The following is a 21,674-nucleotide window of genomic DNA, read 5'->3' on the forward strand; positions in this document are numbered from 1 at the left end:
ACAGTTTTCTGCGCTTCACCATACACCTAGTAAATCAGGATCTTTAGGGAAAGGGCTTGGAAATCCATATTTTTCATCAATATCTCAGGTTACTGTTATAATTAGAAAGTTTGGGGAAATGGATGCAGAAATGCTTCATTTTTCTACAGTGAGAGGGAATGGGCTCCTCCAAACAAGGGATCAACCTGAGAGATGTTTATGAACACCCGATGTTCATGTTTTGAGTGCCAAAACTTATTTTAACATTTTTCATGTATCTAAAGTATTTTATACATTTCTTCCCTCATCAACCGTGCACTGAATGTATTTAATGCTTTTCATGTCAACTCAGGGTCAACAATGTGAACTCATTTATTCATTTACCAAAGAATTCCTTAGCACCAGTCACAGTCAAGGCTCTGGGGGAGGGATGAGCTATTCCACAGTTGCCTTTTCTTTTCTTTCTGATACCCATGAAGTTCTTTAAAATATTTAGTCTGTTTTTTCAACTAAAATGACAGTAATTTTCAACCATAGAATCTAGCTATAAATCTGAAAATTCATGAATACAATTTCTCCTCAAATTCAGAGTATTAGAATATAATGGCTACCTTGCTCCTCTTAGTCAAGATAAAGCTTATGGAGTATTAATAGAGTTCATGGCACATTGCATTTTTCAAAACGGCCTCAACAATATCCTCCACCTACATGCTTCTCTGCAATGTGACTTTGACGCTTGTTCATCTGGAGGTGGCATTTATCTCTTCACCCCTTGAATCTGGGTGTGCACTGTGCCTAGTAGAACATGGCAAAAGTGACTGTGTCAGTTCTAGAGGTAGCCCTTATCTGGTCTGGAAGCTGCTACTTCCTGCCTCTTGGTAGCCAGCTACTGTGCTGTGAGATACCCCAAGCCCAGGGAAAGGCTACATGGAGGAGCTCCTGTCTATACAACAGCTGAGCTCCCAGCCCACAGCTGTCATCAACCGCCAGCCATGTGAGTGAGTATCCCAGATGTCCTGGCCCACCCGAGCCTCAGCTGGCTGCTAACATGGAGTAAAAGATCCACCCGGCTGTGCCCAGTCAGCTCACAGAATCATGAGCAAAAAAAGATTATTGTTGTTCTAAGCCACTAAGTTTTAGGCTGATTATTACACAGGGATAGATAACGGGACCAGGGTTTGTTATATCACATTAGAAAGAGGCCAAGATGAGAGGGATTGCAAAGCCATTCCATACTTACGTCACTGACTTCATCTTTGACCTTGCGGACATGCAGCAACATGGGTGTATCATGGATTGTGATGTAGCCTCTGGGTTTGGCCTTGTTGTATTCTAACTTATACAGTATCTGAAGGAGATAAAAAGGCAGAAAGAAACAACGTTATGCTACTCAATTTACAATGTAAAAATATAAATGCAAAGTTGGGGTTTTTTTTGAGTATATATAAAGGAAAGAGAATTAACTCAACGGGTGCTTTCGTGCTTTCTGCTTAGGCCCCACTGTCTCTCAAATGGGGCATTTGCCAATTTGGTTGGAAGAATTCATTATTGTGAAAGCACAGTCCTGAGCACAACAGGACACTTAGTGTCCCTGCCTCCCTCCCACTAAATGCCAGTAGAGTCTTGCAGACATTGTGACAATCTAAAATGCCCTTCCACATTTGCAAATGTCCCCTTAGTTTGAGAATCCATTCAGTGTTTCTCCTACTTACATCACTGATTTGTTTGTTGACTCTTGTAGTACGCAGGTGTTCTGGAGTGTCCACAATTGAGGTAAATTTGTCCTTTAATTTTTCATAGTTTTTCCTGTACTTGATCTAAATTTTGGAAGAGAAGAAGCAGTTAACTTTAAAAAGTAGGATAGAGGGCTTTAAGGAATCTAATTTACCTCTTGAGAGAGTCCCACAGCAAATAGTAGGATTATTATATAAGCCACAGACGCAGATGATGATGTCATGGTAGCTTTTCTTTAAACCCTAAGTGGAAATGTTTAATGTAAATCCATATTTGATAGCAATAGTCTAATGAAATGAGCAAATAATAATAAATGATATTTTTCAGTATATTTTCTACACTTGTAAATTAAGGCCCAGAGAGGTTAAGAGACTGAGCTAAAGGCTCATATAGAGTGAGTCTCAGAGCCGGGACTAAACCCTTGTTCTCTGGACTCTGACGAGTAATGATTCATTCACAATATGCTGCATCGAATATGTGTGATCTATTAAGGTATGTTTCCATATCAAAGATGTCATAGATGTAAAATAAAAAATACGTATGTACAGCTTAAAGTATTTATCATTTTTAAAAATGCATTCATTTTTGTAATTTCCAAGTCATGATTCATTTCATGCACACAAGCTTTTTCAAGCGGTACAGATACAGAGAGCGCAACAAAATTTCATGCATAACTATTTGATGGCCATATCAGGACAAAGTTCAGGCAAACAGGATGTTCATAGGGAGACCTCATCTTTTTCATTTCACATATTGATTTGATGTCAAACTAAAGTGATAAAACAAGTTGCTAATACAAAAAATTCATTAAAAACTTTTCTTGTCTGGAAGCAATAGAATTTTATTAACATTGTAACTGGTAGTTAAGCAACTATCACCGCTTTTGGCTGCGTCAAATTTACCTTTCAGCATGTGATGGAAATGTGGTGGTGTGTGCCTCAGTTGACCTTGTAGGAAGGCAAGGTTATCAGCAATCTCCTTAACAAGTGTGTGTAAGGACAGATACACTGGAAATAACCTAGCAGATTCAGCCTCAAACTAAAGAGGGGCCATGTATATGTACAATATTCAAAGAGCTGCAGTTTAATCATCATCTCTCCCAAAAGGTACAGTTCTAGTCATCATTGGACAAAGGACAAACTAGGTGAAAACATTAAATATTCAGATCTTTTAAATGCTGTTGAATCTACTTAATATCCTCAATCTCTAAAGAATCTGTCTCTTTGGGGCAAATATTGAAAAATATAAATTAATGTGAAACAAATTTGGAAATAAAGTTTGAAAGAGTCTCAGTTAATCTTACTAGGAGTTCCAAAGGTGCCAGATGATGTACCCATGATGGCTGCTGCATCATCACACGTGGCCACATCCAGAGCTCATTTATAAGGAATGAATATTTATGCAGCTTTATCATGTGAAACCAGCATGGGCAGGGGGCAGGGGAAGGGAATCATGGAAAGCACAAAGGTGAATGTCCCCAAGGCTTCTAAATCTCTTCTGCACATCACATCAGACATTACCTGGCTCCACATGTGTGTGTTGTAGAGGGCAGTCAACATATCTGGACGCAGAATTTCGTTACATCCTTGTTTCAGAAGCATCTTGGCACTAGACTTATATTTTCTCTGTTCATGCAAAGAGCGGTGAAGCACAAAAGAGACTTATGAAGACAGAAGAGAACATGGCTCTATATCCCAATCACCTCTGAGTGAAGAGATGTAGGCACACACACTTTATGTACTCACATATACATGTGGATGAAGACACCAAATACACTATAAGGCCAAACAGAATGACTGCAATACTTGTGGTTGACCATCCATAGTCCTTGTGAATGGGGAATGATATAGCTAGTCCCACCAAAATTGCTTTACAGAAAAGAAGACATCATTGGAGTAGAAAAATACAGAAAGGAGTTCTGTCTTCTTTTTTTCCATTAATTTGTTTCTTTGTTTTTGCTTTTGCAACTCAATTTGCAGTTTACAGGCCCTCCAGAAGAATAAAGGGTGGGAGGACCCAGCTTTTCTTTTCTTCTTCACCACAGCACATGTGAGGACACAGAGCATGGACTGGCACACTCAAATAGCTCATGGGCTCTTTGGGTGGCTAGACAGATACTTTGAAACAGAACATCTCAATATCATAGGCAGAACCTATGACATCCTTGCAGCAGACGGGACGACATCTCATGAGAAACCCAGAGCACAATCCTGTCTGGGCCGTCCAGCCAGCCTCATCACAGTACCTGACTGATCTGGTCGCCTGCGATCTTAGCCAGCAGATGTCTAGGCTCATCGACTACCAGGTGGTATTTATCTTTCCGCTGCTCATAATCAGCTCTGTATTTTTTCTGCTCAAACATCATATGAAATTATAGCAAGAGTACAAATTCAAGGCTACACAGAAATGTCGCAAGATAAACACTCCAGAGAGCCAGAAATATGTCATTTCTAGAGGTTGGCTCCCAAAGCATTCAGGGTAAAAAAAACTGGGAGGCAAAGAGAGTTAAGCGAAGGAAGATCACCTGGAGAAGCCTGGGGCTTGGAATAGATCTGATTTATGATCCCAAAATTGGAGTATCTTGTGCCTAAACATTTTCCATCTTCACATACGATGCCATCAGCAATGTTACATTTTATGATATCTTAACTTGTATTTAAAATAAGGCACCAATAAGCTACAGGTTAACTATCTAAGGCTGTGAGAATTAAAAAGCATATTCATGGACAAATTCTAACAGTCTTCTAATGCTGGTTAATTTATTTGATTAAAAAAGAGAACTGGAAATCCTTCAAGAATTAGAATAATAGAAACAAAATATATTATATTAAGACTGTCTTCCTAGGTAGCTACTGACAGTAATTCTTCAGAGTCGTGCCGCCTGGAAATCTACTGAAAATGAACTAAATCAAATTTAAAAACAACAAAATAGTCATATATTGAGATAAATATACCATTGGCTACAGTTTCATTTTTAGATACATTTTACTAATTTTCTGAAATTAGAACTTATATGAATCCGTGGAAAATTCAAAGACAGTAAATTAAATCTAAAACCATCCAAACGTAAGTTAATTCATAGCTTGCTTATTTCAGCCATTTTAAGCTAAATTTAACTTAAATTAACGCAAAGACAGTTCTAGGAAAGACTGGGTAGAATATAAAAGAATATTTTGTGGGCAAATGGATACTTCTCTGCACCACTGCATGAGTAACAATGGCAATAAATTTGAATGCGTGAATCACAACTATCCCCTTAAGGGTGGCTCTTCCAACCACTGCCATTTCTGTGCCTTGGTAAGGGATACAAAATTAACCTTCAACTTCTGGGTCTCCCAACTCTACACAGTACCATGTTTAAGGGAGTTTAGCTGACAGTCAACAAAATCCTTTACCTCCTTACTCTCATCACCCAAAGGGCTGTACTGCCCTATGCTAGTGCAAACAGAGGCAATGATTGTTGTGAGGTCCTCACACCACTCCAGACAGTCCCTACACTTGTTTTTTTTCTTGCTTTTGCCAGAGCCCATCAAATGGTGACATTATAAGAGTCTTTCCAAATCTTTATCTTGAATCTACACTTAGAATGTCTTTCCTATCATTTTATATATCGGGTTTTAATCAAATAATTCTATAGACTCCTTAAGGAACTGAATAGGCTTAATGGGATCAGGTCATACATACCTCATTCATCAACTGAGTTGCATACTTGAAATGTCTATTGATTGGACAATCCGCGACATACTTGAAATCTGACTTGATCCTTTCAAATACCTCTTTATATTTATACTAGAGAAAACAGAATGTGGTTACTTGATAGCAGGCGATGAATATCTTAAGAATGAGACATGCCACTTATCTTATCATACAATTGTTATAACTCATTCTCAGAGCCCTCTATCTCCCAAGGCAATGAAGGGTATACCCACCTGGATGTCTTAAAAACTAGCCCCAGAATACACGCTTTCATTGAATGGATGTCAAATAGATCTATGTTCTATATTGGGGAAAAATCCAAACTAGTTTCTCCTTCACTATTTTGCCTTGAAGGTATTTCCATGTGTACTTGAAGGCAGTTTTTAGTCCATTAATTTGAAATAATTTTCCAGTAAGTAATCAGATAATCATAATATTTTAGAGCAGGGGTGGGTTAACATCTAGACCACCACCTATTTTTGAATGGCCTATGAACTAAGAATGGCTTTTTTTTTTTTTTTTTTTTTTACAATTTTAAGGGATTGTAACAAAGAATATGTATATGTGACTTACTATCTGGTACTTCTCAGAAAAGTTTGTTGGCTCCTATTTCAGAACTCAAAGGAAGCTAACCCAACTGCTTCATTTTGTAAGTAGGAAAATGAGGTCATAGAAACAAAGTTATTTGCCTCAAGTCACACACCAACTTTGTAGATTAAAATAATACCACTTTATACTTGCTACCATATCAACTCTAACAGGGTAAATCACCCAGAGACATATTAACAGGGAGGAAATTCTGGAAGAGCCATGAGAAGTTGAACTGAGATAACCTTTTATCAAATTCAAATAAATGATATAAATAAGTGATGACTATAGTCAATAAAGTCAGTACAAAAAAAATTCCTAAGTCAAGTGAACAATTCAGTATGTACTCCAACTATAGTGTCTAGAAGCTAGATAGGGATGGAAATATGAGGAGCTATTTCCTCAGTGCTAATTCTCTCTGTAGGCACTGGAATATGTTGAATGGATGTGGTCATTATCTTTGAGTAGATATACCTTGCTGTAGAGAGTCTTGTTCTTTTCAGCCAGAGTGAAGTCAGGAGTATCGTAGGCATAGCAACCAATGCCTTTAAGCCAGGTCAGATCTGATTTATATTTTATCTGGGAGGAAAAAAACCATAGAAGAGTTTTAAGAACCTATTGCCAAATAGCAGTAGGTTAGGATAGATACAAGTGGAATACATAGAATCTCTGACTGCTGAGGTATATGGAATAATAAAATATTAAAACAACTATTTAAGAGAAGTTTCCAGTAATACTGATTTCTGCTCATTTTATGGTGTATTGTTGTATTGTATATAGAAACTTTCATTTTTAATACTAATTAAAGCAATTCAAATTTAACAGGCAGACTTGCCTAGTGGGTATATCATTAGTTCGGCAGCTGTATTTTCATATAGAGAGCTAAAATTTCTTTCTAAATGAGCATTATGTGTCTTAATTGCTTTATGAAGTTGCCTTTTCAATTGATCAAAAATAGGTTATTGCTTAGATGAAGTATATCACTTCCAGTCATGTAATATGATCTAATACATTTAGAAGAGAACGTACGCTCATAAATTTGAATATATTTTTCTCTTTCCCAAGTTGAAGTTCACTCATCTAGCAATGAGTTTTATGATTTAAACATCTATACACAAGAACTAAAATTTAACCAAGTGTTTAATCAGTTTTTATGCAGTGTTTGATTTCATAAGTCATATAGGCATATGAATTTATTTGTAAAAATAGAAGATTTCGAGACTCACATCACTGACAGCATCAGTGACTGCCCGATGGTGGAAATGCTCCGGGCGATCAGCAATGGACCTCCAGATTCCCAACTGGCTCATGTAGTTTGCCTTGTATTTCACCTGTGGTAAAAACACAAAGACAGCTATAAAGTCTCACCCAAAGTTAATGCAAAAATGTCTACTTATCTCCAGAGAGTTTTAGGAAAGGGAGGATACTTTTAAAAAATGATGGTGGGTTACTGAGCCCAATACAAATAGAAATATGTAGGGACATACTTTACTGATGTCATCTGTGACTTTGCGATGGTAAACAATGTCCAGAGCATCCTTCACAGTGTGGTATTTCCCTTTGGTCTTTTGAAACGTTTCTTTGTAGCGTAGCTAGAAAGAGAGACACGCATGGATTATGAAAAACCAGCAAGCTAAATAGTTGAGCTCTTTTAAGCTTGAACTCTCTTGAGTCTTTTCTCCTAGGTTTTCCCGTGAATAAATTTAGGAGAGATTAAAAAGCTAATTTCTCATCTTTGGAGAAAACTAATGAAATCTAAATAAAGTATGGAGTTTAGTTAATAATAATGTATCAATGTTGGTTCATTGGTTGTGACAAATGTATGACGGAAATGTAAGATGTTAACAATAGAGGAAACTGTGTAAGCTATATAGGAACTCTCTGCACTATTTTAGCAACTTTTCTATAAATCTAAAACAACTTAGTAAAAGTTTAAATGTAAGAGGAACAAACAAAAAGCTTGTTTGGGAGGAGAAAAAAAACAAACATAACCTTGTTGAGCCCAAGACATACTAATGTATATGGAAAGGGGAGAAAGTTCTAGTTGCTAACTCCCAGTATTAAAATGCCTTCTCCATGAAGCAGTCCTGAAATTTTATTTCATTATGATCTTTATGGTATGTCAAGAGACAACAGCTCTGACTTTAACCTAAGAATATGTTAGAAGATTCATCCCACCTATACAAGATGCATACTTCTTTGAGTAGTCTGTTTTCGATCTCAAACAAGTCTTGTATTTTTGGGTAGCTGAGCTAACACATAATTAAAGACGTCTTTTCTTTGACTTTGTAACTTTGTTTTTCAGATGGATAATCTCATCAAATCACTTAGCTCTACTTGTGGGGATAGCCACTGTAGATAAGTCAAACTTAATGCCCGAAACTACCCTTGCTACACTGGTCTATTTCAAAGATTAGAGTTATCAGTATTGGTCCTGAGAAAGCCCTAGGGATGGGGCTGTCCAACGGGACACAAGGAGGTCCAGGGGCCAATTTCACTGTGTAGCCACCCCCAAAAAGTGGTGATGCAGAAAAAGCTTGACTCAAATTAATGTTCAACAGTAACCTTGAAGTGATAAAGATGGGGATGTCACAAGACTAAAAATATCCTAGGGGATAGATTTTGAGAGCAGTATATGATTTTCTCAGCTTATATTTTCAGCAAGCTGGCATTGCTTCTTGCCAACTAGCAGACTCCTCTCAGCTCCAAATGAAAATTTCTGACAAAATTACAGAACTGAGATACTGTTCCAATTTGCTGTATTCTTTCACATTTCTGTTTAGGGATCACTGTAATTACTTTAAGATGCCTTGAAATCCTAGAGCTACGTTGCTAAATTGAGGGGTTATAGGGTTTCTTGAGCTTTTGGCTGGATTTAACTTCCAACATGTCACATCTTCCAGGGATTCTGTTTCTGGTAATGGGTGCAATGCATTCACAGTTGGGCTCTGAGACACGAAACTGGTAAGGACTGGCCATCTACCCTGGGTTGATTAATTTCATATCTTTATTAACAGATAATCCCATTACCATTAAAAGGCAGTCCTGTCCTTGATCATGTGGCAAGGTAAATGAAAGTCTGTACCTTTTACTTCTAACAAATGTGTCATTACAATGATCTAGGCAATCAAAAGAAGAAAGGGAACAAACATTTTCTGAGTGTCAACTAAGAGCCCAGCACTGTGCTAGTATGTTATATACCTTATCTTGTTTAGTTTAATTTAATTATCACAATTCTTATCAGCATTCCACGTATAAGAAAACAGAGTCTCAGAAAAATTAGGTAAATTATATAGAGTCATACAGCAGGTAAGTGACAGCGTCAGGATTTGAAACCATGTTTGGCTGACTCCAAGACCATGATTTTATGGCTAGACAACAATTAGTTGTCAAGTATCCCTAGGAAGTGCTACCAAAGAATTATAAGAAAGGTTCATACTTTTGCCCACAAGACCAATGAGAAAAATGACAGGCTTTTAGCATCTCCCAGCATTATTCTTAGCTACTTTGCCTGACTGGTATTTTTTGTGTCTGTTTTTGTTATTGTTGTTTTTAATGTTTCTGTTGTTTTCCTGATCCATGTTGTGGGCCAGGACTTTGAACTATGGATATGATTGTAATATCTTCTGTTTCTTAGGTACCTCAGCTGTCCCTATAACAACAGAAGAAAGAAGGAAGGGATGCATACATCACTGGCATTCCAGTAAGCCCTCTTGGCTCTGATGAGGATTGGCGTATCCGGAACCGGAGTGTATCTGTCCTTCATCTTTTCATATTGAATCTTGTACTTTTTCTAGGAAATAAAGATAGAAAAGAGAGACAAACTTAAGTTCAAGTGTTTTCATCTCTCCCAATTACAACCATGTCACAGATCCAGCCTAGGGACACAATATGTCATGCTCGATAGGAGAATAGCTTTGTCTTCTGTGTTTTGATGCTGCTGAACACAACTTATAGAAATGAGCTCCCTGATCAGAGGCAGTAGGTGAAGGTTTTAACAAAGGATTCTTTTCTTTAACCCAGTGCCTCAGTGCCAAATTCCTGACTTACCTCGCTGACCATGTCCTTCACGTCTCTAGCGTGCTTCAAGGCTGTTGTCTGGTTTCCAGCATGATGATGGGGTCTCTCTTTGGTGGCAAGTTCAACATACAGGTACTAAATAATCAGAGAACAGGGATCAGATGTTATAGAGGTAAAACATTTATTATTTAGTATTCAGTCCTCTTCATTCATTTCTAACCCTTAAATGGGAAGGCAGTGTCTATTTGTTGTTGTCCTGTATTTTTCTTTGTTTGTTATATGTGTTTCTGTTGATCTGTTTCTCTCTTTATCTGTAATTTGGAAACACATATATGCACTCCAGTTATCTAATATTCTTACTGTTAAGTATGGGCCAATCTAAATCCATATGATAAGGAATGTCAATGAAAGAATGAGGATTCTGATAGAGCCCTCAACGTATTTTTTTTCCATTTTTGCCTGAATGCATGAAATGCAGTTTCATTTGTCTGTGGATAATAGATAGGTCCTATGGAATGAACCAAGCAATGATTTTCACTACCTGGAGTCCACAGACTACTCATCCAATGACAAAAGTCGTACAGAACTTAGAAAAGCAAACTTGACATTACCTGCTCGTGTAAAACATAACCACGGTGATGATGGCCCAAAAGAAAACTGCTTCTGGAAGTGAAGGGGCATGAGGCTGTATCAAGGACAGCCAAGCGTGAGAGGCTGCTAAGGACCAGGAGTGGTCAGGCATGCATAACCACCCCCTGTGACGCCAATACAACAGATTTATGAATCTTCGTTTATGAATCTTACCTGACTCTGAAGCTTCTGCCCTCGCTTGGCTCTTAAAAGATCAGGAGTATCAGGAACGGAAGTGAAGATTGACTTCAGCTTCTTGCCTGAAGCTCTGTACACCAGCTGGACATAAAACAGTCATGACTGTAATTTCTGCTTCATGGACATGTTATGTTCTCCGCAGGCGCCTTTATTGCTCACTTTATGGAAAAAGCAGGGGCCCTCCCACTGCAACAATCTCAGTTTCTGCCCAATAAACCAATAATTTATTTGCCTCCCTAGTCATCTTTTTCTTTTTTCCTTCAAATCAAAATAAGAGACATTCTGTAGCCTGTCCAAGATTCAAGCCTCCTACTGTGTTCTTGGTCCCTTCTCACCTGTCCGTTCTAGGACCCTGTTTCAGCAATTATCCCCTTCCTCTTCATATCTTCAACTGGCCTGTTTTTCCGGCCCTCTCCCTTCATCTGCCAACAGACTCAAATCCCTTCGTTCATTAAGCCTTTTCCAATCTTGACCAACAGCCTTCTTCTTTCCTTTCACAGCCAAGCAGACCATGGTTTCTTCTTTTTCTTTCTTTTGATTAATTTCTCAAGGTGATAGTTTGGTTTCCACCCAACCACTCCAATGAAGTCACTCTCATCAAGACTACCAAAACCTTTACAATTGCCAAATCCAAGAAAGATTCTCTGTAGTAAGTGAAACTGCTCAGCAGTTTCTTTCCTGAAAACTCTCTTCTCTGCCTTCCATTCCACCATTCCACCCTACACAGTCTCCTATCTTTTTAGGCATTCCTTCTCAGTCTCCTTCTATGGTTCTGCCCTCCCCCAAAGGCTGCTATTAGCTGGAGTCAAGAGTTGGCCCCTTTTGCCCTATACATTCTCCTTGGGTGACCTCATTCATACCCAGGGCCTCAACCATCAATTTGAGATTGAGGAATTTCAAATCTATATAGTATCCAGCATCTCTCCTGAGCTCCAGACCCGAATTTTCAACAGTGTTCTGAACTTGAGTGACTTGTCATGTTTAACATAGAATTCTTTGTATTATCCCATCTCCAGCCCAAATCTGCTTCTTCTCCTGTTTTCTCTGTTTTGCTAAATGGCTTCTTGATCTCCCAGTCACCCAGGGTAGAAACTTGGGGAATCATCCTAGACTCTTTCTCCCTCATTCCCACATCAAAATGGTCATGAATCCTGGGCTCCTAACTTCATGATATTCCTTAAATCTGATCCTTCTCCTTTCCAACCACCACTGCCCTAGTTCAGCCTCCTATATCATTTCTTCTCTACACATTGTTAAGAGCCTCCTATCCTCTATTGGACCACTCCATATGGCTCACCCATCTTTCACAAGTCTAAGAAAGAGATTTTCTTAAAGCTCAGATCTAATGAGATCTTAATGCTCAGATCTATCGTGCTCAGAAATAATTCTTCAATGATTTTTCATCAAGCCCAAGATCCTTAATACAGCACCCATGAGGCTTCATAATCTGGCTTCTATCCTATATTTCTAGAGTCATTTTCCAACATTATTCCACACTCCCCATGTGCTATTTGAAACTACTCCCAATTTCTAGAACTTATTATGGCCATTTTCACATACTATCCTTTCTGCCTAGAATGTTCTTTACCCTCTTATCTGCATGGAAAACTCCTAGAGTCCATACTGTCTTGATTATTCCTATAAGATACCATTTATCATAGTGATGTCTGTTTCTTCTCACAGATTATGGGCCCATGGAATGCAGGGGCTCAGCTCTATCATCCTTTCATCACCTTGTGCTTAGATAAAAGATCTGAAAAATTATAGTCCTCTAATAAATACTGAGGAATTTAATATAATGAGGCAAACTAGAAAGTATAAATATATGATGAATAATTTATAATCACAGATATAAATGCCAGTTGATATATCTTGATGATATATCAGATGAACAGATAAAATGTAGGAAAGAAATAATATGTATATACACATGTATGTACATGTCCATTTCTTTACATCTAAATTATATACAAGTGCAAGTTAAAACAAAATATAGCTCATTGCTTGGGGCTGCTTTTGGTGTTACTACTGAAAGAAAGGAGATAAACTAAATAAAAATTTACTGTTTCTCCTAGGCTAAATTTCAAATAAAGCAAATAAAACTCAGAATCTTATAGTTAAAAGGAGCCTGAATCATTATCTAGTCCAATTCTCTAGCTCAGGAAATTGGCGTGTTGACATTGAAAATTATACAAGGTCACAGCAAATTGGAATTAAATCTGGGACTGAGACCCAACTCTCCCATGCCATTTCTATAATTCTCTTTGTACTATATTTCCCTTGTACTTAGGTATCCCTACTTTATGCTTCTTGGGACAACATCCCTGCTTCCCGGTACTACAAATGTATGTATGTCAAGAATCTGCATAATTCAAAAGACAATTCAAAAGTCCATAAGTTTAACCTTTTTTGGCCAACAAATTTTTTACTAAGCCAGTGTTTCCCAAACTTTCTTGATCCTAAAAAACCCCAAAGTCGCTATTAAAAACAGATTTGCAGGATCTACCCCACACCTTCTGAATCCAGGGTAGTAGCCTGCATTAGTGTTTTATCAGGCCCAGGTCATTCTATGATGAGGCAAGTGCAGGAGAAACTGCACTACTGAAAAATATCTATTGTTCTTCCTCAGTGTTGATGCCCAATATGCACAAAATCCCAATAGCAATTGGGAAGAAGAGAAATTAAAGGTTTAGATAATTCTGAATTCAGACAGCCAAGAGAAGTAAAGGTATTTCAGAGAGACCAATAAGAACTTTAAGTTACCAAACAACTGTTTATTATTTGGTAGCTAGAGGACAGATGTGATACTTTAAAATAGTGGTTTACAATGCTGGCTGCATATCAGAATAAGCTATGGAGCAGCTGAAAGCATGCAGATGCCCAGACATAGAGAATCAGAGTCTAGTGTGGGGTTGTGGGTCACAGCCCACTCAAGGGTAGTTTTAAAATATTTCACAGATGATTCTGATACTTAGCCAGAGTGGAGAATTATCTTTACTGAGATACAAAGAAAATAAGCATTCATGTCTGAGTGTTGGCACTGGTTAAAATAATACAAGGAAACTTTCAGGAAAGCAAATGGGCTCGATGTAGCTTTTGTAAAAGCTAAAGAATTAATCATCTTCTGCCTCAGGCTCACTAAGAGTGTAGGAAGCTGCACATCCCCTCTACCAAGGGCAACATTTAGTTTATCAGGGCATCTCTACGTCAAAGAGCATAAGGGATTCCTAATCAGCAGCCATCAGAGCTATTGAGAATGGAGAGTCAATGAAGTGGCCTGACAGCCAATGCTTGGCTCAGCTTGATGAAGTCTGATGGATGAGGCCACAAGACAAACTGAGAGTTGAATGACAATGGCCAACTGACCTATAATAAGAGCAACAATTTACATTTGTGGAATGCCCTTACCTTTACAAAGCACATTTAGTCATTGGCAAACACGGACATCTATTATGGCCAAGGCACTATGGGGTATGCATTTAAATAAGATGGGAGCCGACTCTCAAGGAACCAACAGTCTAGGTGAGAGCATCATATTTATACACAATTAACTACAAGAAATTAGGAACCTCAGTGCCAGGTGGGGCAGATGAAAATGAAGCTAAGTAGTTTGGAATTTATTGAGCTGGCAGCAGAACAGGGAGTCATTGAAGACTTTTCAAAGCAGGGATTAAAGAGAGAGAAAATTTTAAAATAAATTCAGCTTGGAGACTACAACAATAGTATAAGACAGAAGGACTTTCTCATCTATAAAATCATGTAAACTTTCAGCAGCCCGAGTCATAGGTAGGGCAAGTATCAATATCCTCATCTTACCCAAAAGGGATAAAATAAGTAAACTGAGGCAAAGTGAGGTCAATTGACTTGCTTAGATATGGTGGTCACTTTAATGAAGGGCAGAGGGGAGATCTTTTCCCTAGTGTGGTTGCCTGAAAAATGATCACTAGAGGAATGAGTCCCTTGTGGCGACAGGTTAAGCATCCTTACCTCACTCAGATGTGTCTTCAGTTCCTGCACTTTTCTGTATTCTGGAGTGTCAAGCACCACTTTGTATTTGTCTCGTGTCTTCCTTGCATTATCAGTGTACAGGTAATGAGACTTTAAAAAAAAAACAACAATGGAAATACAAGTTGATTAATCATTTAAGGAATTGCATGCCATGGTCACATGTTTTCTTCCAATGGCTGGCATGTGCAAGCCAAGCTGGCCCTCTACATATACTGGATGTCTTCCCAGGCAGGAACAAAGACAACCATCATTTAACTAAACTCATCCGCTTTTATAGGAGGCACAAAACATCTTAGTTGGGTCATGACTTGTTCAAGTGGGTTAATGACAAATTTCCCCTTAAAAGTAGCTACAAGCCAGGATTCTTTCTATCCAGCTCTTTGAGGCTGGTGATGGGGTCTATGGAAGCTGGTAGGGGTAGCTACATGCTGTGAAGATGTGCACTCACCCAGAGCTTCCGCAGGTGCCGGGAGCGGACCATGTCGGGAGTGTCATACAGGAAGCAGCCCAGACCCCTCAGCATCCTCAAGTCCTCTTTGTATTTAAGCTGTGTGGTAAAACCAGAAATATAGTTGGTCATGGGCAAATGTGAATCAGGAACAAAAAAGACAGAGTAGTGACACTTTTTTATTGATGTAGCTTTCATTTTGCTTCAACACGTCCACCCCGTGCTTAGTTTGCTTGCACTCAAATAAATCACAGGTTTTTATATTTAAATTGCTAACTCTGACTTCAGGAGAGAAGATTGTTATTTTTTTATTATTAAATTGATGGGAGAAAAGCATAGATTGAATGGAGTGGTCTTTTAGGAGAAGGAAACATCCAAAGAGAAAAAACATGGCAGCAGGAAGTTGTTAAAAGGTGTGGGAGTAGGGAGGAGCAGGAGAAAGACACTAAATAAGACCTGGGACAGAGGCCACTTAGAGAATGAGGAGTGAGTAATAATTCAGTGTTGAATGTACAATGGTCGTCAACAATTCTTGTATTTCCCAAATGATCCTCTTACTACTATTTCCATAGCTGGACAAATGTGGGGTCCTGCTTCCACACTACGTCACCTCCGACTTGTACACTCAGTTTAGGAGTACTCAATGGAAAAAGCTGTTCAAAGACCACTGGTTGGCTTAAATGCTGAAAGCATGCCTGCCTCTTGGTAACAGTCTTCCAGAAAGACCCTTGTGAGATGCTTACATCACTGGTGATGTCTCCCACATAGCGGCAATGGATCACTTGGGGTGTGTATGGCAGCGAGATCATGTGGCCTTGCATCTTGAAGAAGTCTGATTTGTAGATCAACTAAAGAAAAAAGTGCCCAGAAACACACACATTAGAGACCGAATGGTTGACATTCACCCCTGGGTTCTATAGCCTGTTGTATCTCCTAAGGAAATACCCACCTCACTGACAGCCTCTTGTGTCTTCTTGACTTGGCGGATTTCAGGTGTGTCGGGAGTTGTGTGAATCTTATCTTTCAGTTTGTGGTATAACTGGCGATATAGTCTCTACATTGGAGGAAAAACCATTCCAGGTGTTTAGTGTAGGAAGATGATGACATCTATTGACTTATCAACAGTCAAATATTTTATATAAAGAGCCATGAGAGGAGAGATTAAGGATACAAAAAATGATTGAGATTAGGAAAAAAGAGAAAACTGATATTCATTTTTTTTGGATGAAGAAATTTGAGGGCCGGCCCCGTGGCTTGGTGGTTAAGTGAGCGCGCTCCGCTGCTGGCGACCCGAGTTCGGATCCCGGGCTCCCACCAGCACGCTGCTTCTCCAGCCATGCTGAGGCCGCGTCCCACATACAGCAACTAGAAGGATGTGCAGCTATGACACACAACTATCTACTGGGGCTTTGGGGGAAAAAATAAATAAATAAAATCTTTAAAAAAAAAAAAAAAAAAAAAAAGAAATTTGAACACAAAGTCTTCCACTTTTTTCCAGACAGTTGGATAGTAGGAACAGGTATACAAACCAATAGTTTATGTAGAAAATCAGGGTCATGAGTCAGACTAAAATACAACCTTATTAAAGATTTTTTAAAACAAATGTCAAAAGAAGGAATTAATTTGTATTATAATCTACAGATGGGGTCTCCACAATGGCATTACCAAATATAGAAAAACATTGCCAAGGGATACCAGCATCAAAATGGTGACAAAAAGGACCCTCTTACTTCTCGTTGATGCGTAAATTTATAGCTGAAATACAATTAATTATTAATGCATTTCAAATAAAGCCACGGTCTTTGAAATTCAATATTTCCCCCACAGAATTAGCATTCACAGTACCTCACTGGTAACTTTGTTGACCCTCCGGACATTGACAAATGGAACGTCATTGGGGCCAAGTGTATACCCATGGGCCTTGATGTGTTCATAAACTTCTTTGTACTTGAACTGCAAAAGCCAAGTCAGAATAAGATCACTGATGGGTAAACAAAGAGCAGCATTACATTTCTCAAATAGAAAATAGCTGTCATTTTCATTTGAAAATTACTCTAAGCATTAAGTATAAGGAAAAGTCATTGAGAAAATTTTGATAGTAATCTGAGTCTTGAAAATTATTTTTTTGGCTAATAAAGCCAGGTCCAGAAAGAAATAAAATTCAGCATTGCCTAGATGAAATCTGTTTGTAGGCAGGTATGCAAAATATAAGAAAAAAAAATTCTAGCCCTGAGGGCTGGCCTGGTGGTGTAGTGGTTAAGTGCGCGTGCTCCGCTTCAGCGGCCTGGGATTCGCAGGTTCGGACCTCAGGCGCGCACCAATGCACCGCTTGTCAAGCCATGCTGTGGCGGAGTCCCATACAAAGTAGATGAAGACGGGGACAGATGTTAGCCCAGGGCCAATCTTCCTCAGCAAAAAGAGGAGGATTGGCAACGGATGTTAGCTCAGGGCTGATCCTCCTCCCAAAAAAAAAAAAAATATTATAGCCCCAATGTGGCTAGGAAATGCAAAGAAGAAACAAGAGAATATTTTTAACACTGATGAGTAGCTTTATGGACTGATTTAAAAAAATGACGTGTTAGGTGATGAAATCTGTGACTCTCTGCTTTGGAAACCACATTATTGGGCCACTGGCTATTAGACCCTGTCTGGCCAGCAGGTTTGATTCCCAGGATTCTGAAAGGCAACACGGAAGGGAGACCTTATTCTCCATCTAATGGCTGGTTTGTGGGTACGATCTGGATGTCAGAGTCACTGGGTTAGCCAACACTTCTCTAGGCCTTGTCCATGGGGTAAGCCCCAACCTGGCGCTTTTAAAAAGTGGGGAAGGTTAATGTCCGAGCTAATGCGTGGGTAAGCTACAGGTAATGAGAACCTATCTACCCCTTTTGAGCTTTCTATGAAATGGGCACAGAGGGTAAGTAGTGAGGCAAGTACCAGAGCCAGCAGCTGGGCAAGAAGTCCTTTCCTTTCAAAGGAACACACAGTGATGTTATACCTTCTGCAATGTTTCATTGCAGAAGGAAGACAATATTACCACCACAGATCAGTAGTGTGTGTATGAAGTTGCATTTCCTGCATATGGCTTGGGATAGTCCAGGATGCTTCTGTGCTAAGGGCAGCAAAAGTAGAGGCATCATGGCAGCCATGAACCCTGAGCCAACATAACTGACTCACACAGATGCAATCCCATGTAAGTCCTACGCTAACCCACTGGGCTGCCCAGCACTGCAGAATTGCAGGAGCAAGCCAATTCCACAGCACCCCTAGAAAATACACTGCCTCCCCTCCTCTACTCCCATCACTATATCATGTTGAAACTTCAGGGCGTGATTGGGTGGATGAGAACAGGCTATTAATAAATATTAGTGTCCCCCCTCCCACTTCAGACGCCATCTTAACAAAGAGGAGACCACTCACATAACTGCTCATGTATCGGGTGTCCTTCTTGTGTTTGAAGTGAGGGGTGTCCACTGGCAGCCTGTATCCAGTGGGCAGGGAGCGCAGGCCAGGTCCTCGGTACAGATTCTGCCAGAATGGGGAAGAGCGTGTTAAATGACATCTACATCACATAACCGATCCAAGTTAAACAAGTCATATCTGGCTCACATAAGATGTTCAATTAGGTGCTTAATGTTACTTATGCTTATATAAGTATTATGCTTATAATGATACCTATGCTCACTGAATTGATTTCAGGAAGAAATTAAGTTCTAAGAGTCCAGCAATGAATCAGATTACTCTTAACCTATTGTCTTTGAAAAAGAGAGCAATGAGTGAAGGGGCTTATAGAAAATAATTCTTCTATGCTTCTGAACATACGCCCAGTTGACTACATGGCATCGAGCAAAAATTTGGGAAAAGTATAGAAAGCAGGCAGCCAAGTGTCACCTCTGTCGTTAACCCCAACCTTAGGTGATATTTAAGCCATCACCAGTCCCTGAGACAGCCATAATTATAAGGCACATCTTTGGAATCCCACCCGCCTCATAAACACAGTGTCTTGGTGTCAGGCTATGAAGAGGTCAGGATGCTCATATTTCTGGCAGAAGGGGGAAAGGAGTTTCTCTCTGTGACCTTAAATAGTCTCTCAGGGGAGCTACAAGAGTAAGAATAGTATTTAAAATATGAAAAACCAAATTACTGTTAACATTCAGAATAGGAGAGTAGCATTAAAGGTTGAGACCAAAGTAGCACCACCAGGTAACCCAGAACAGAGACATTAAATATGAGAGTGGAATCTAGTTTCTTTCTCTTCTCAATTCCAACAGCAATTTCTAGCTTTATCTCTTATTGTTAATAGTCTTTTATGATTATATGCCTTGTCTTTGCCATCTTGATCTTAAGCTTTTTGAGAACAGAGATAACAGATTGGCCCTCATCTTTGTAACTTGTCAACATTGCTCTAAAAATGCCCATTGCTTGGGGCTGGCCCGCAGGTTCAGATCCCGGGCGTGCACCGACGCACTGCTTGGCAAGCCATGCTGTGGTGGCGTCCCATATAAAGTGGAGGAAGATGGGCATGGACGTTAGCCCAGGGCCAATCTTCCTCAGCAAAAACAGAGGAGGACCGGCATCGGATGTTAGCTCAGGGCTAGTCTTCCTCACAAAATAAATAAAATTAAAAAAATAAAAATGCCCATTGCTTGCTTGCTGGATAAGAGGACCCCGCCAGCCAAGAGAAAAGACAGTCTACGCGCTGTTTTGCATTTTGTTTTGCATTTACAATGTACAAGGTCAGGCTGAGAAGATGCTCAAGCCGAGGTCGTTTCTACAGAGGCCCATGGCCTGGCCCTCTCAGGCGGCGTCCCGCATTTCTGCTGGTCACTCTGTCCAGTTCTCACTGCTCACCTCACTCTGGAGCTTGTATGCGTGAAGGGCCCGGTCCAGATCCACGGTTTTCGTAGTTGGAGCCACTTTGCCTCTGACACTGTGCACGTAGTCATAGTGGTAGACAGCCTAGGTGAAGAGAGAAGCTGAGTGAGTGGATTCAGACTGCAGCAGCATTGTTAGAAAGAAGCAAAGTAAATGAAAACCCATGTCTCTCTTACACAAAAAAAAAGGTAATCTGCTTCCCTCTGCCTAGAGAACTCCATCTGATATATTATTGTGCCTGGTCCAACAGGATCAGAACCAGGCTGCGGACCCCACAGTGAGAAATCAGTGGAAGAGTCTGCTCAGGGATAAGACGATGAAGAGTGGGCATTTTACCTTTACGAGTCCCAAAACAACAGGTTTCAACGCTCCAACTCACTGGTGGGATTGAATATTTACTTATTAACCTGTGGGGCTAACAAAAGAAGAGCAGCTTTGTGCCTGTTCTGCTTGCGCTGTGTCAGGCATTACAGTGGGTGCCTTCCGTCCCCTTCCCCACTGCACACGTGAGAACGCTGAGCCTCAGAGGACTAAGCGAGTTCCCCAAGCCTCACAGACAAGGTGTGGTCGAGGCTGGACTCCACCCACGTCTCTAACTTCAGAGCCTGCTTCTTTCTCATCCTGCCATAGTTAGCTCTAATTTATTAGAAGGCCTAGACAGGGAGTCATAAACTGTTGCTCTTGACACAGGATACAAAAAGCAACTTTGGGGGGCCGGCCCAGGGGTGTAGTTGTTAAGTGCGCATGCTCGGGCGGCCCGGGGTTCTCGGGGTTTGGATCCCGAGTGCGCACCGACGCACCGCTTATCAAGCCATGCTGTGGGGTGACCTATATACAGTAGAGGAAAACGGGCACAGGTGTTAGCCCCGGGCCAATCTTCCTCAGCAAAACAGAGGAGGATTCGCAACAGATGTTAGCTCCGGGCTAATCTTCCTCACACACACACACAAAAAAGCAAAGAAGCTCAAAAATGTCAAGTATTTCATAGACTTAGATCACTTACAACTCCACCCCGGGGAACTGATTGACCACATCAGGTTTTAGGAAACAAGAGCAAATCTTAAGTACTTTCTAAGGCACCAACTCTGGTTTCCCAGTTAGAAAAGGCCTGGCACTGCCCAGTCTTTCGTTTTTGCTACTTCTGCTTGCGCCGTGGCCCTGTCTTTATCACTGTCCGCAGTGGGCACTTACATCACTTAGTTGTTTCCCACTTTTGACAGCCTGCACGTAGACTGGAGTATCAGTGACCAACTTGTAGTCGTTCCTCGTTTTCCGCACGTGCTCTTTGTATTTGATCTGCCGAGAAGAACATAAGCCTGTGTTAGACCATTCATTATGTTAGAAATTACTGGTTTCACAGAGGGTTTGGTTGCTTTTAAGTCATGGCATTTACATTCACTAACACTTATTCAACAGACCAGGATGCATTTGAATTTTATAACAATCAGCTGTAATCAAGGCTTATAGTCATATAAAGCTTCTAGTGTCTTCTAGGAGG

At 40.0% G+C, this 21,674-nt stretch overlaps 1 protein-coding gene across 9 annotated transcripts in view; it reads right to left on the minus strand.

Moving 5' to 3' along the window:
* Positions 1-21,674, minus strand: part of NEB (nebulin) — a 234,736-nt gene that overhangs the window by 46,267 nt on the left and 166,795 nt on the right. For 5 of the 9 annotated variants that reach the window (XM_087435204.1, XM_087435201.1, XM_087435202.1 and 2 more), the window contains 18 exons: positions 21,368-21,472; positions 20,153-20,260; positions 18,722-18,829; positions 17,147-17,254; positions 16,251-16,355; positions 16,045-16,149; positions 15,302-15,400; positions 14,833-14,943; positions 10,822-10,926; positions 10,048-10,152; positions 9,686-9,790; positions 7,485-7,589; positions 7,224-7,328; positions 6,472-6,576; positions 5,398-5,502; positions 3,959-4,063; positions 1,692-1,796; positions 1,220-1,327 (listed from right to left, as the gene is read on the minus strand). In XM_087435204.1, the coding sequence (XP_087291330.1) occupies positions 1,220-1,327; positions 1,692-1,796; positions 3,959-4,063; positions 5,398-5,502; positions 6,472-6,576; positions 7,224-7,328; positions 7,485-7,589; positions 9,686-9,790; positions 10,048-10,152; positions 10,822-10,926; positions 14,833-14,943; positions 15,302-15,400; positions 16,045-16,149; positions 16,251-16,355; positions 17,147-17,254; positions 18,722-18,829; positions 20,153-20,260; positions 21,368-21,472 (1,902 nt within the window). Of the gene's footprint in view, positions 1-1,219; positions 1,328-1,691; positions 1,797-3,233; positions 3,339-3,958; positions 4,064-5,397; positions 5,503-6,471; positions 6,577-7,223; positions 7,329-7,484; positions 7,590-9,685; positions 9,791-10,047; positions 10,153-10,821; positions 10,927-14,832; positions 14,944-15,301; positions 15,401-16,044; positions 16,150-16,250; positions 16,356-17,146; positions 17,255-18,721; positions 18,830-20,152; positions 20,261-21,367; positions 21,473-21,674 lie in introns of all 9 variants that reach the window. The other 4 variants (XM_087435203.1, XM_087435199.1, XM_087435197.1 and 1 more) reach the window with 2 other exon arrangements.

The sequence above is a fragment of the Ceratotherium simum genome, chromosome 9 (genome assembly GCF_057802395.1).
Source record: "Ceratotherium simum simum isolate JZ-2026a chromosome 9, ASM5780239v1, whole genome shotgun sequence".
NCBI lineage: Eukaryota > Metazoa > Chordata > Mammalia > Perissodactyla > Rhinocerotidae > Ceratotherium > Ceratotherium simum.